This window comes from Pseudonaja textilis, chromosome 13, assembly GCF_049901715.1.
Source record: "Pseudonaja textilis isolate UNSWEBS1 chromosome 13, rPseTex1.2, whole genome shotgun sequence".
Lineage (NCBI taxonomy): Eukaryota > Metazoa > Chordata > Lepidosauria > Squamata > Elapidae > Pseudonaja > Pseudonaja textilis.
In genome coordinates, this window is record NC_142002.1 from 16,434,629 (window position 1) to 16,449,787 (window position 15,159).

A 15,159-nucleotide genomic window follows, 5' to 3' on the forward strand; every position below is an offset into this window, starting at 1 on the left:
TCTATTCTATTCTATTCTATTCTATTCTATTCTATTCTATTCTATTCTATTCTATTCTATTCTATTCTTGATCCCACCGAGGTCAGCTGGTGCTGTTTTGGGGCATCTCCCCCCCCCCCGCCCGCGCACCGATCCTGGTGTATGGCTGTTCCTGTGCCAGCAGACCCTCTTCAGAGCTCCAGTCCGCTGACAGGGAACCATCACATGACACCCTCCCCCCCAGCCCCCCAGCCTAGAGCTGCACCGAGCATGGGCACAACCATCTGGGCCACCAGGCTGGTGCTTTTGGGAGAACAACAAAGAGAGCGGCGGCAGCTGGCCGAAGGAAAGCCTTTTGTTTCCGCCGAGGCAGGCAGGCCAGCTCGGGGATGCTCTGGTGAGCCTCCTGCAGGGAGGCTGATCCCACAGGCTCCGTCTGGCACTCGGCGTCTCCTGGCTGGGTCCCCCTGGCCCACCTCCTCGCAGAGGGTCGTGCCATCAGGGTGGCAGTCGCCGTGAGTAGGACGGAAGGGGAGGATGGTTTGCAGGCTTCGGAGAGCCTGCAAGGGTTGCTGCAGGGTGGGGTGGGGGATGGAGAACCAGGGTCCTTGACCGCCTTCTGCCCTCCAACCGCTACATAGCAACCCTTCCCCACAACCACGTTGTCGCCTCTGTTTTGCTTGTAAAGGTTGCCTGGAGATGGGGGGGGGGGGAGGAACCACAATCTGGCCTTGCAAATCTTGCATCAAAGGATGGGGGTTGATTTCGTTCGTGCATATTCATGCACATATGGACAGCTTTGTGGGGCTTTTTAGAAAGCGGGTGTGACGTTCTCCTTGTGTGTAATAAAACGAGGATTGGGTCCTGCTGGTTAGGGACACCCCTGGGAATTCTAAGGCATGTTAGGCACTTCCCAATTCTTCCTGATCACCTGCAAGCAGGGATTGTGAAGAATAGAAGGTGACATTTAACTCCCAAGTAGCCTTTAGAGGGCTTTTTAATTTAGAATGGAAAGGAATGGAATAGAATAGAATAGAATAGAATAGAATAGAATAGAATAGAATAGAATAGAATGGGGAATAGGATAGGATAGGATAGGATAGGACAGGACAGGACAGGACAGGATAGGACAGGAAGAGAGGAGAAGAATATAGAATTGAATCAAATCAAATAGAACAAAATAGAATTCTTTATTGGCCAAGTGTGGCTGAACACACAAGGAATTTGTCTTCGGTGCATATGCTTTCAGTAAAGAAAAAATAAAGTACATAAAGAAAAAATAAAGTATATTCATCAGGAATCATAAGATACAACATATAGTGATAATCATAGGATACTAATAAGCAATCAAATCTTACTAGGAAACAAAAACAATATAAATTGTAAAGATGCAAGCAACATGGATATAGCCTTAAGTGGGAAGAGATAGGTACTAGTAAGGATAAGAAGAATAGTAATACTCCTAGTAGTTAATAGTCTAATAATAATAGTCTTAGTAGTTAATTTGACAGTGTTAAAATTCAGGGCCTTTCCCTACAACTGGGGTGTGCGAAGGCCCCTGTTGGAGGGAAGGAGTGTCACATCAAGGTTTTAGGGCAGAAAATTAGCTCTTGCTCATTTCTAATATATTAATTGAAAGTGAGTGACTCTCCCACGTAGGTTAAGGAGCACAATGACCTGAAGGTTACCGAGGCAGGAGATCAAGAAAATGAAATGATTCAATTGGGCTATTGAATTAACTATCATAACATTCTCATGGCCAAGGAAGGAAAGAGCTTTGGACTTTTCCTGCATCATATTCCAACCTGTTTGGATTTTATGATAAAGGAAGGGAAGGCTGTTGTTCTAACCAATATGTTGGCTTTGGTTTAATCCCGTGTTTCTCAAATTTGCCGACTGTAAAATGTGTGGACTCCAATTCCCAGAATTCTCCAGCCAGAATTCTGGGAAATGAAGTCCCCATATCTTAAAATCGCCAAGTTTGAGAAACACAGGTTGAATCCATTCTCCCAACACTGCCTCCTGCTTTCCTTCCACGTTTGTCCCTGTATCCATTTTATTTTTATTTTAATATTACCCTTGCTCTGAAAACGAATGCAAGGCAAATGATAAAATCTAAAAGATAAACAGAAAAAAACAGCTTAGACATCATGGAAAGAAGGGTTGTACATCACCAAAACCAGTTGATATGGGGGAAAGGACTCAGAATGAACCAGAAGTATCCTGGATAATGCTTTAATAGCAATGGACTTCTCTGCATTTTCAAACTAGTACGTGTATTGTAACACTTTTCTTTCACTAGCCTGAGGTTACTCCCACAAAGAACTTTTCGGATTCTAGGAAGAACCAATACCTTCCTTTTCTGGAAAAAAAAATGTAACGGCAGCAGAAAAGTCATTTCATAGTGTGAAACTTGTTTTGGGGGAAATAAAAGAAAGAATACAAATATATGGATAGAAATATAGGTGCAGGTGGTATGTATACACCTAACTCTCACCTCTATGTATCTTATATCTACTCTACTTAGAAGATAAATCTTTTATCTCTTCTGTCTAGCTCCTACCGATTCTATCCTCCATTTTCTAATACACACTCTCTCTAGTCTCTCTTCTGTTATCTCTCCATCTCAGTCTATATATCATCCATTTATCATCTATCAGGGCGCTCTCTATTAATTATCATCTATTATTACACTCTATCAATTTGTCTATCATCTACCCCTCTCCATCTAAATCATCTCTCCATTTGTATCCTGCCTGCCTGCCTATGTAGATTCTCTCTCTCCATTTATATTTTATCATTTCTTTCTCTCTCTCCTTCTCTATAACTTATCATCTGTCTGTCTGTCTAGATTCTCTATTTATATCTTATCATCTATTCATCCATCTTCTACCTATCATCTACCTACCTATCTGTCTGCCTATCTAGCTATCCATCCATCTATCTACCTATCTATCCATATTTTATCCTCCCTTTCTCCAATTGTCTAGCTCATCTCCCCGCCTCCTTCCTTTATAGCCAGAAGGCCCAGGACGAATTCTGAATGGCCAATGCAGGCAAAGGAGAGAGAATTCAGGGCCAGATACCTTATCCCAGCTCCACACGAGATGGGACTACAACTCCCATGCGCCCCGGGCAGCAAGCCACCCAACCCTCCCGGACTTCCCCTTTCTCTCTCTTTTTCCCCCCAGGAGGCGGAGTTTCTCGGGGCCAATGAGGAGACGCTGACGTCACCGCCGCCGCGCCGCCGCCGCCGCCGCCGCTTCCTCGCGGACGGAGCCTTGGTTGCCGGGGCGACGGAGGAATCGGCCGCCCGGCCTGACCCCGAGGCCTCCTCTCCCCTCGCCCGGCCCGGATGCCCGTCTGGAAGCTCGCAGGCTGGCGGAGGGTGGCATGGAGGGGCGAGACCCGGCCCTGAGCAGAAAGCAGCGCCTCTGAACCCTCCAGGCAAATGGTCAGCGGCGGAAGGGGGAGGGCTGGCGGAGGGGAAGGGGCGGCGCCGGGGAGGGAGCGGGGGGGGAACGCGTGCCCGCTCTGCCCCCCCACCCGGGATGGACCCTGGGGAGCCAAGTAAGGAAGGGCAATTCTGGGCTGCAGAACCCCGAGGCTCCGCTAGGGGGCCGTGCCCGGCTTGTCTTTGCTGCCCTCTAGTGCCCATGGAGAGCATTGCAGCCCGGTTTTGGGATAGCCCTTCTCTGGGGTTGGGTGGAGGGAGGGTTTGCACCTTGTCCTGCACCTGGTTTGCACCTTATTGTTACGTTTGGGCAGCAGCGGTGACTGGGTGGGACCCCCTGGCAGACCCCATGTTGCAGCCAGAATCCCAGGAGATGGGCTTCTGCCACCATCCTGGGGTTCAAACCCAAACAAGAGTTTTTTTTGGGGGGGGGGGGCAAAAATCCCTGCAAAAGGAGGCCCTTTGTGTCCCCGGAGGGTGGAACTTATAGGAAGAGGCCTTTGAACAGCCCCCTCCAGGGATCGCATGATGATGATGATGATGATAATAAATAATTTGGGTAATAAAATAACAACAATAATGATACATCTGGGTAAAATAATAATAACAACATCATCAACAACAATACTTAGTTTTCAGTTCGATTCACAGCCTGGGGCTGGTAAAAACAAATAATTGGGTAATAAAATAGCAACAATAATACATCTGGGTAGAATAATAATATCAACAACAATAATATTTAGTTTTCAGTTCGATTCACAGCCAGGGGCTGGTAAAAACAATAATAAATAATTGGGTAATAAAATAATACATCTGGGTGAAATAATTATAACAACAACAACAATATCAGCAACAATATTTAGTCAACTAGACACAAAAACATTTTTCCCACCGAAAGCCATCACTCTGCTAAACAAATAATACCCTCAACACTGTTCTACTATTTACAAAGTGTACACAACTATTACTGTTAATCTTCTCATCACTCCTTATCACCCATCCCCTCCCACTTGTGATTGTAGGACTGTAACTTTGTTACTTGTATCCTTACAATTTATATTGACTGTTTCCTAGTATGATTTGAGTGTTGATTGTACCCTATGACTATCATTAAGTGTTGTACGTTATGATTCTTGATTCTTAACAAATGTACCTTTTTTTATGTAAACAGAGTATTTACACCAAGACAAATTCCTTGTGTGTCCAATCACACTTGGACAATAAAGTATTCTAGTCTTCAGTTCGATTCACAGCCTGGGGCTGGTAAAAACAATAATAAATAATTGGGTAATAAAATAATATATCTGGGTAAAATAATAACAACAATATCATCAACAGTAATATTTAATCTTCAGTTCGATTCACAGTCTGGGGCTGGTAAAAACTTAACAGTTCAAATCCTAACCAAGGACCTAAGAGCTGTTAAGGTAGCATCTGAGAATATTCAGGTCTGATAAGTTCAAAATGTCCAGGTTTCTAGGCAGCCCTTTGGGTATTGTTCCAAGGGCTCCTGTGGCTGTTGGTCCAACCATTGATTTCTTCCTCCATAATTGCTCAAGTTCAATTTGAAAATCATGATCTTTTGTTATTTTTTCTAGCTGTTTCTTTTCAATTTGTGCATCACCTGGTATTGCAATATTAATGAACCAGACGTTTTTTTTCTTTTCTACGGTATCATGGTGATGTCAGGTGTGTCGTGGGCCAAAAGTCTCTTTCAATCTGAAAGTCCCACAGGATTATTATTGTTCTTGTTATTTCTAGCCTTTTTGTTTTAGAGTGTGTGTATAAATCAATTATACATTTTTATTTATAAACCAATTACCTTATAAACAATTATTTATAAATTATATACACATAAAATTCTATATTTATACATGTGTGTGTATGAGTCAGCTCATGACATAGTGGCTAATGGTGGTGATCTCTGGTTATCTGTAACAAGAAGGCAGTTGGATTCTTGTTGAGGAGTATGTAATTTCTGATTCCATAGATGGAAGAACAAACAGGAAGGAAAGTAGAAGATCAATGAGAAAATATGCCAATTTATCCTAGAACTAAGGAGAAATTTCCTGACAGCTAGAACAATTAATCAGTGGAACAACTTGCCTGCAGAAGTTGTAAATGCGCCAACACTGGAAATTTTAAAGAAGCGATTGGATAACCCTTTGTCTGAAGTGGTGTAGGGTTTCCTGCCTAAACAGGGGGTTGGACTAGAAGACCTCCAAGGTCCCTTCCAACTCTGTTATTCTATATTCTATTCTATTCTATTTTATTCTATTCTATTCTGCATGCCAATTTAAGATAATTTAACATGGATTTTTAACTTCATTGCGGAGGAGTGACTATTTTTGTTGTTGTTGAAGTCCCAAAATGAGCCCTTCTGTGATTCAGGATATGCAATTCTAGTAGGAGGTGAACATGTTGATTTTTTCCAGCTCTAAATCTCAGCTGCCTTTTTTGTCTTTCTAGGACATCAAAGGCCAGTACTGGACCGATGATGATTCTGATGGAGAAAATGAGTCCGAGGAATTTTTATATGGAGTACAGGTCAGGCCCCTGTGACCTCTGAAGGGTCAAGATGATGAGTTGTGGTGGCTTACTTAAGGTGGGAGTGAGTAGGATTTCTTGGGAAAAAAATTGGGACAGCATAAAACTGCCCTCACTCAAATAAAATCACCATCATTCTGTATATCCTACCTGGATTATTGGATCCTGCAATGCAGAGCCGTCTGTTTTTCAAATGCTCTGACTGGGAATAACTAGAAACAATGTTAGCATTTCATTCCGAAGTCTAATCACAATCCTTAAATGTCTAAGGACTTGGCATCGCACTGTCTTCGTTCTGGACAGTTTAGGCCAGGGTCTCCAACCTTGGCAACTTTACGCCTTGTGGACTTCAACTCCCAAGAATTCCTTGGCTGAGGAATTCTTGGGAGTTGAAGTCCACAAGGCGTAAAGTTGCCAAGGTTGGAGATTCCTGGTTTAGGCTAAACCACGAGGTGGTCAGATGACATTTTGGCTTAGCCCGCCGTGTGAAGAAGCATTGCGGCTCAGCCACCAAACTACGGACTAATGCGACGTGAGAACCTACCAACGTCTCTGGATATAACTCCGCGACGGTTTTCTCTTGTCGTTCTGCAGGGCACCTGTGCCGCAGACCTATATCGCCATCCTCAACTGGATGTGGACATCGAAGCCGTGAAGGAGCTCTACAGTGAGAATTCTGTCTCTGTCCGGTAAGCCCAATACTGCAGACTGGCCACTTCCTTTTAAACAAGACGAGACAGACAAGAACTGCTTTGAGGTTGGAGCGCTAGAGAACATGCATGTGCTGCTGTTTAATGCAAAGCTGAGTTTAGATATGTGCAATGGAGAGGAACTGTGTCATTTCCCTTCTAAATATAGTTCCTTGGAGAAGCAATAAAATCTCTCTCAGGTGATTTCCAGGACAATGTTCTCTCTCTGTGTGTGTGTATCTCTCGCTCTCTCTGTGTGTGTGTATTTGTGAGATGCTTGTGCCCTGAGGATAAGTTGCTTCTTTGGTTGCCTTCTGAAGCAGAAGGAGCAATTATTAGATAGCAGCAGCCAGAATGTTAAGGTCAGAGAAATAAACCAGGGAGGATTTTTAGTGAAGCGTATCAGAGCTTTTACAGCAGAACCGTGATAAATTCACCGCTTATTCTGTGGTTACAACTTAACTCTCTCCTTTCTATAACCTTTCCTGTCTAAAACCCTCTTAAGCCGTGCCATCATAAACACGGGAGAAACTTCCGTGCCAGCCTTCTTTTCCAGCCTCCGCCCCCCAGTGTCGTTTGCCTGGCTTCCTCATTTCAACGGGGCCTTTCCCTGACCCGCCTCTTTTCCCCCTGTAGGGAATATGGGACCATCGATGATGTGGACATCGACCTGCATATCAACATCGGCTTCCTAGATGTAAGTTGCAGGCCGGGGCTAGTGCCTCTCTTGCGCTGGAAGGGAATGGAAGTTGGCAGAAGGGCTGCCCGGTTGCCCCTTTTCTTCTCTGTGGATTTCTTTCCTCCCCCAGCTGGCATTGTTTAGTCATCAACAGCGAAGGACCCTCCTTCCCAAGATGGGACTAACATAGTTGTTGAAATCAGCAGTGGGCGGTATGGGTGGCAGGACGCAGCACGTACGTAGAGCCCTTGGTGCTCTCTCAGCTCGGGTTTTTTTTTTTTTTTCTTCCTTGCTGATGTTTCGTTACCCAGTTTTGCAGACCTCACTCCTTTCTAGCACTGATGAGGTTACCTAGTTGGGCAATGAAACGCCTGCAAGAAAACGGCCAAGCTCGGGGGAAGCTCCAAGGTCTCCGCAATTCAATCCTGAGCTGCAAACATTCCCTTCCCCTGGCACGTAGTCTCTCCAGTGGCTCCTGTAAGGGACCCCTGAGCCAGCACTGCGGAAAATTGCTGATTTCTGCCCAGAAGATCACCTGGTGTGTTTGCTCTGGGATTGCTCTCTCTCTCTCTCTCTCTCATCAAAACGAGGAAATGAGGAAAAGCCCCCTCTCCCCCCACCCACCCCCGCTAAGTTTATTGTTTCGCATTGTAGGAAGAGGTCGCCACAGCCTGGAAGGTCCTACGGACCGAACCCATCGTCCTCCGACTGCGGTTTTCCCTTTCCCAGTATCTGGATGGCCCCGGTGAGTAACGTGCCTCTTGATGAGACACGGAAGGAACATTAAAGAGTCTCAATTCTTTTGCTTGTTGACCTGTTGGTCAAGATTAGGGGGCCCGTCGACCCTTAGCCGTTTTACTATCTGACATGTCTTTTCTTTGAGGAGTGCATGTCCAGTCCTCGAGTTGCCATTGCAGATTAGCCCTTGACTTAACAACCATTCATCGAGTAACTCTTCGAAGTTACAATGGCGCTGTGGGTGGGGGGGTGGGGCGGAAATCCTGGGGTCGTTTCCCCTTTTTGACAAGCCAAGTCAACGGAGGAAGGCCAGATTCACTGAACAACCGTGATGCTGATTTAAGGACCACCGCAGGGATCCATTTAACAACCGCGGCAAAGAAAGATCACCAAAAATGGTTCATTTAACAACAGTCTCGCTTAGCAGCAGACAAGTTGGGCTCCAGTTGTGTCCCTATGTCAAGGACTCCCCGTAGCCGTACATTGTTATTTGATGCTGTTGGGGTTTTTTTTTTGAGCCGAAATGCATTTGGCCAGCTTGAAAGTTGCCACAGCGGGGTGGATGAATGAGCGAGTGAATAAATAAATGACAGAGCTTTTGTTGCGTACGGCTTTTTCGCTGTCACATTTCATCAGCTCCTTTGGGCTCCTGCTGACACGCAACGCTAAATTTTTGATTGCTGGCTCCTCGGTATAAGAAACCCCTGAAGTGCCCTCTTAACGCTAAGCCCGGGGTTGATCACACGGGGTTCAGCCTTTTCTTTGTGATCCTTGGCGTGGAAGTACACTTTGGGGTTGTGTGGCAGGCTGGTGGTTTAAGTTCCACTCCTCTTTTTCGCTCCTAGCAGTGGGGAAAGAGAACTCCCATATATCTCTTTTCTCGAACTATTAAAAAAAAAACTATCTAAAACTCTCTTCTATAAAAACAAGGACAAATAGGCTGAAAAACAGCTTGTCGGGTTTCCAAGTGATGAAATCCATTTAAAAAGAAAAGAGCAAAGTCCACCTTCCAAAAACAATTTCTTTTATTTAGGAAAGCATCCAATTGGCAAAGTCCGTGGTAATTCCGGATCTGACACAACCCGGAATTACCTCGCAATATTAGAAATTAGAAACAACCCCCCAAAAGTCAAATTCTCCAACAGAAGTAATTCAGCGTTGCTTGATGTCATAGATCTCCACCTCAGGGGGCCTCAGCAGGGTCAGCTCGTGTTCCCACGGGAAGAAGAATCACCTAGCTTAAACAACCCTCTATCGCCACTCCTCCCTCCGGAGGAATGTGGCCAGCCTGAAACCCTTCCCCCATAACCACCAAAGAGAAAGTAAGAAAAAGAATATATACTAAGCCTAACTAAAATGACTACACATATGTCAATTTTGGGCTTGACACAGCTTCTATCCCAGGGCAGTAACTATAGAATTCCACTGTATAGTGGAATATTAATGCAATATCAGGGGTTTTCAATTCAATCGTATAGAATGTGAAGGAAGTGTGTTTGTGTTTTATTTTCATAGTTATAATGTACACTGAAGATGGCATTTAATTTCGTTGTACGAGGTGCAATGACAATAAACTAAACTAAACGAAGGGAATTCTTCCGACCCAGATCAGAGTAGAGTTGTAATTGCAGCAGTGTTCCAATCTCGGATGGCCAACCTCGGATAAAGAATGGTTTCCAAGCAAATACAACTCAGGCAAACAAAGTCACTAATCTAAAGGAGGATTAGAGAGAGGAAGTAAACGTATGTTAGACTTTAACTAGAGATAATTAATTGTGTTAATTACTATGCTAAACAGTAACGAAAGTTAAGCAGTAACCAAAGTTAACCAGTGTTGGAGGATAACTAAAAAGGTGTATAAATGCAAGACTAGACTCCAATAAAGATCATCTTGATTCAGTTGTTCATGATCAAACAACTCGACTGCCTCGTCATTACAACAGATCAGATTATCTCTTTTGATTGCTCTTACAAGCAGAGAAAAAAAAACCCTCATCCTTATCAAAGGGCTTTTCTTTTATTACATACCAGGAAACACGAGTGTGTTTCAAAGAGGGGGAAAGGGTTGAGGGATTGCTGTGGTCTCGGCCTTCTACTTCTCATCAGGATTACGGGGGTTTCCCATCCGAGACTCCTCGTTCAAACGCTAACCCTTCACTCTGGCTTCCTTCTCCAGAACCGTCCATCGAGGTTTTCCAACCATCCAACAAGGAAGGATTTGGACTGGGCCTGCAGTTGAAGAAGTGAGTCGGGGGGTTGGTCCTTTGAATCCCGGGCCTCGAGTTACAGCAACCCCGTTCCTCAGGCCTCGGACTTTGGGACCGAGGGATTATTTCTCCCAAGGAAAAAAACAAGTCACCTGCTTGCCTCAAAGGGCCTTAAGTGCCCCAAAGGCAGAAAGCCAAGAGCCATTCCTATGCTGCCACCTGTCCCTGAAGTAGTTTGTCACACCCTGGTCCTCTCCGAACGAGGACGTCTCTCTGCCAGTAAATCCGTTTCATCGCATGTGTTTTTTTTTCAAGGGGCAACTGGACTTTCCTGGTTTTTCTTAGAAGGCGTTTTGCTTTCCATCCAAGAAGCTGCTGCTGCTTCGGAGCTGAAGAAGCTTCTTGGATTAGAAGGGAAACGTCTTCAAATAAAAACCCAGAAAGTCCAATTGACTCTTGGGGGAAAAAAGCACTTTTGCGACAAGCATGACCTGGACGACGGAGAATCTCCACAGACGCTTTCATTGCTAGTCCGCTTAAATTTATCTGTCTAGTGATGAAAACTGGTTTAGTTTTGGAAAGACTCCCATTCAGAGAGAGCCAGGATGTGACAAACTACAGGGGCAGGTGGCATAGGAAAGTTCTTGGCTTTTTGTCTTGTGTGTGCCTGGAGATGTAGTGATGGGGAGGACAAAGCCCGAGGCCTTTTCCCGCTCTCTCTCTCTCCCTCCCTCCCTCCCCTTCCTTCCTTCCTTCCTTTCTTCCTTCCTTCTGCCCCCTCTCCTTCCTTCCTTTCCTTCCTTCCTTTCCTTCCTTCCTCTTCCTTCCTTCACCTTCCTTCCTTCTGCCCCCTCTCCTTCCTTCCTTCTCCTTCCCATCTCCTCCTCCTTCTAATCTCTATTCCTTCTTTCCATCCATCTCTCTCCTTCCTTGTCCTCCTCCCTCCCTCCTTCCTTCCTTCCTTCCTTCCTTCTTTCCTTCTGCCCCCTCTCCTTCCTTCCTTCTCCTTCCCATCTCCTTCTTCTAATCTCTATTCCTTCTTTCCATCCATCCATCTCTCTCCTTCCTTCCTTCCTTCTGCCCCTTCTCCTTCCTTCTCCTTCCCATCTCCTCCTTCTTCTAATCTCTATTCCTTCTTTCCATCCATCTCTCTCCTTCCTCGTCCTCCCTCCCTCCCCTCCCTTCCTTCCCTTCCTTCCTTCCTTCCTTCCTTCCTTCCTTCCTTCCTTCCTTCCTTCCTTCCTTCCTTCCTCCCTCTCCTTCCTTCCTTCTCCTTCCCATCTCCTTCTTCTAATCTCTATTCCTTCTTTCCATCCATCTCTCTCCTTCCTCGTCCTCCCTCCCCTTCCTTCCTTCCTTCCTTCCTTCCTTCCTTCCTTCCTTCCTTCCTTCCATCCATCCATCCATCCATCCATCCATCCTTCCTTTTCACACTCAGATCGGGCGGGGAAACCCCCAGAGTAGGCCTTGTGGTGTGTCCTCTTTCGTCTGGTTACTGTCTAACCCTTGTCAATCACCTTCACAGAATCCTGGGCATGTTCACATCCCAGCAATGGAAACACCTCAGCAACGACTTCCTCAAGACCCAGCAAGAAAAGCGGCACAGCTGGTTCAAAGCCAGCGGCACCATCAAAAAGTTCCGTGCCGGCCTCAGCATCTTCTCGCCCATCCCCAAGTAGGGCTACTCTCTTCTTTCCTCTCTTCCTACTGTGAGAGGGTTGTGGTTGGAGGCCTCCATTGAACGTGGAAGGAAGTTGGGAAGATGGTCGGAAGTAGGCTGGCTGTTCTCTTGTCCTTCCCTTCCTAAGGGGGACACAGAGGTGGTTGCAAGCCTCCGTTGGATGTGGAAGATGGTTGGCTTGCTCTCTTCTGTCCTTCCTTCCTTCCTAAGGGAGTAGGGAGTGGGAACACGGATGTGGTAATGGAGGAAAGCCAACATGCCCGACCACCATAGTTGACCCCCTAGCTTTGAAACCCAGCCCTACCCAGCCAAGGCTCTCCTGATTCTCCTTTTCCGCACCCAACCTGGAGATCCCTCAGCTGATGCACGTCTCTTTGGGCTACGCAGGTCTCCCAGTTTTCCCGTCATCCAGGACTCGATGCTCAAGGGCAAACTCGGCGTCCCAGATCTACGCGTCAACCGCCTGATGAACCGCTCCATCTCCTGCACCATGAAGAATTCTAAGGTGGAAGTTTTTGGCTACCCTCCCAGCACCCAGGCAGGTGTCGTCCCATTCAACATCCTGGTGGGTTCCCTCTCTGCCCTTGTCCCTTCGGGCTGGTTGGGTAGAGTTTCCATTTGGGGTTTCGCGCCTTCCCTCCTGGGAGAAATTAGCCTGGAAAAAAGATGACTGGCGGACTCTTGGAACAGAGACCTGGGTTGGATGCTTTGGGTTGCAGGTGGGAAGAAAACAGGTCGAAGGCTTCTCTCTGCTACATTAGGAAAGATCCCGCAAGTTCGTCATGGCACCTTGAGCAGAATGTCGAGGTTCTTCTGCCTTGTTAATTTATTTATAGGTTCTCTTGCTCGAGCAGGGGGCTGGGCTAGGAAGACCTCCAATGTCCCTTCCGGCTCATTTCTATTTCTATTATGAGAATTATTATTTTTAAAATTTTGGTCAAGAGAAAAATTTTAAAAGCCCAATCGCTCACTTTCTGAAAAGATGCATCCCTTGGAATCTAGAAAAAGAACTATCCAGTCATGGCTACGGCTATAGTTCACTTAACAGTTTTATTTGGGGTTTTTGTTCTGGAGTTCCACAGAGATTTTTAGTCTCTCTTAGCTACCAAGTACAGCTGAGGGGAAAATCCCTTCTGTTGGAATCTGGCTGGAAATTGCCTGGTTTTTATTACTCTGCCTAGGGAATTGAGTAGCATCCCTCTTTCCATGATCATAGCCCCAATATGTAGGAAGACAGGTTGGGTTGGCTGACTGAGTAAAGCAAAGCAAATACTATATTTGGTTAGGAGCCACCAGGGCCCCATTTCCGTCTAATCTGTAGCTGAGACACCTTCCCATCAACGGCTCCATGAAAAAAAAACCATAACAGGACTTTTTGGTGTAAAGTTGGCACCTTGGCATTAAGCTGCCCAGTCATCTACGTCAACAGCGCGCCTCCCATTTAGGGGGTTAGTTTTTAGGGGGTTAGTTCGACAGATATCATCCCAAACCTTGCAGAACGCAACTTGGATACATCCTCTTGGAGTGCTCCTTTCTACAAGTTGGAGATTTTCCTTCTTCGCCCCATGGGGATAAGCAAGCAGCTTTCCTTGGCACATTTGCCGTGATAGGAAGCCCTCCAGATGTCCCAGTTTTAACCTGAATGGTCAACACTTGCACATTACGGAAATGGTGCTCTCTGTCAAATTGTAAAGCATTCCTGGCCTGCTCTCGAGTTGCCATAGGCAGGAGCGGGGAGAACTGATGGAGCAGTTTGGTTGCCACAACCGGAAGCACCTTTCTCCAGATTGTATCCCAGGTTACTAAAACCAGCAGGAAAGGCGTGTTTTCTACAGCCCGGGAAAGTGCTCCGTTGGAGCATGTGATTTATGACACAACCCCGGTAGGAGGGGAGAAACAGAGTCATAGGTAGGCAGTAAATTACTTGGGGCAAAGCAGGCTGCACCTGGGCTGCACCTGGGAACGTGCTGACATGTTGCTCCTAAAAAAGAGTTGGATTTCTTTTGAAACTTGGCTCGAGGCTTATGAATTAATTAGGGCATCCGTTGGAACCCTGACACTTTCCACTTACAGAGGGCCACAGGTTCGCCTACCTAGAAGGATAGGCTACTAAGTTCTGGGCTGAGGTTCCTGAAGTTCCTTCCTAAAAAGATTTCCTGGAATGAGAACAGGCCTGAGCCGTGGATGAAGGGGCCCCTCCAGATGATGAGCGAGCAGGTACCAAGTCATGCCGGTGGTCTCTTTCCTTGTATTTTGTCCGCAGGTTGGCGGCCATTGCAAAAACATCCCCACCTTGGAGTATGGCTTCCTCGTCCAGGTAAATATCCGTGCATCTTCCTTCGCGTTCCTATTCTACTTTTCCCGGCGTTACATCCTAACTCCCGTCACATAATACACCAGTTTGGTGTTGGTCCGATTGAAATCAAAGACCCAACTGACCCCAACCCAACCTTGTTTACCTGGGCAGAAGTTAGGAATTCCAGTAAAAACAACAACTACAACTGTGTCTCGGCTAGCACAAGGGTGCAAACTAAGCTGCCTTCCTTGTGTCTTGGTCCACAAATGGCATAATGTCCACCAAAATTTTGATTTAGCGGAGAATTCTGGGGATTGTAGTTCCAGCATCTGTAGTGAGACTGGAATTCTGGTGAGTTATGACAGATGAACGGATTGGTGTATATAGCTTGGTGGGACTTAAATGCAAAGGTCATGGGCTGTACTTTCTACTTTCCTTTCGGGGCCATATTCTCATAGGCTGATGGGCTGGAAGCACCTGCTTATGGTGGGTCCAAAAGGGGCCGTGCTAGACGTGGTCGCCTTTCCTTCTGTAATCCCCTCTTCCCCTGCAGCTGTGTTGTTCTTATCCGAGCTCCAAGCTGATCCCTTGTTTCTGGGGTGAGGTTGATTTGAGTGGCCTGGCAAACCTGCTTTGAGATCCAATAATGGGAAAGGATTGACTCTGGACCTTCTCCAAATTGAGACTTCACTCTTCTGCTCTCTTCCCCAGGCCTAGCGGAGTTGGTTTTACTGACTTCGCTGTGGTCTCTCTCCCTCTCCCTCTCCCTCTCTGTGATAATAATCACAAAATGTGGTCGCAGATAGTGAACAACATGGAAGAGCTTTTATTATTAATCTTTTGCAAAAGGGAACTCTGCTCATGGCAGAAGACAGGGTTTCCAAGAAGG

At 46.1% G+C, this 15,159-nt stretch overlaps 1 protein-coding gene across 12 annotated transcripts in view; it reads left to right on the forward strand.

Moving 5' to 3' along the window:
• The first annotated feature begins 249 nt into the window (after positions 1 to 249).
• Positions 250 to 15,159, forward strand: part of PARP6 (poly(ADP-ribose) polymerase family member 6) — a 32,975-nt gene continuing 18,065 nt past the window's right edge. For 2 of the 12 annotated variants that reach the window (XM_026709786.2, XM_087941494.1), the window contains exons 1-10: positions 252 to 494; positions 3,171 to 3,433; positions 5,903 to 6,038; positions 6,575 to 6,669; positions 7,306 to 7,366; positions 8,003 to 8,093; positions 10,263 to 10,329; positions 11,819 to 11,968; positions 12,362 to 12,539; positions 14,238 to 14,291. In XM_026709786.2, the coding sequence (XP_026565571.1) occupies positions 6,012 to 6,038; positions 6,575 to 6,669; positions 7,306 to 7,366; positions 8,003 to 8,093; positions 10,263 to 10,329; positions 11,819 to 11,968; positions 12,362 to 12,539; positions 14,238 to 14,291 (723 nt within the window). In that variant the 5' untranslated portion in view covers positions 252 to 494; positions 3,171 to 3,433; positions 5,903 to 6,011. Of the gene's footprint in view, positions 495 to 3,170; positions 3,434 to 5,902; positions 6,039 to 6,574; positions 6,670 to 7,305; positions 7,367 to 8,002; positions 8,094 to 10,262; positions 10,330 to 11,818; positions 11,969 to 12,361; positions 12,540 to 14,237; positions 14,292 to 15,159 lie in introns of all 12 variants that reach the window. The other 10 variants (XM_087941492.1, XM_087941493.1, XR_015745117.1 and 7 more) reach the window with 9 other exon arrangements.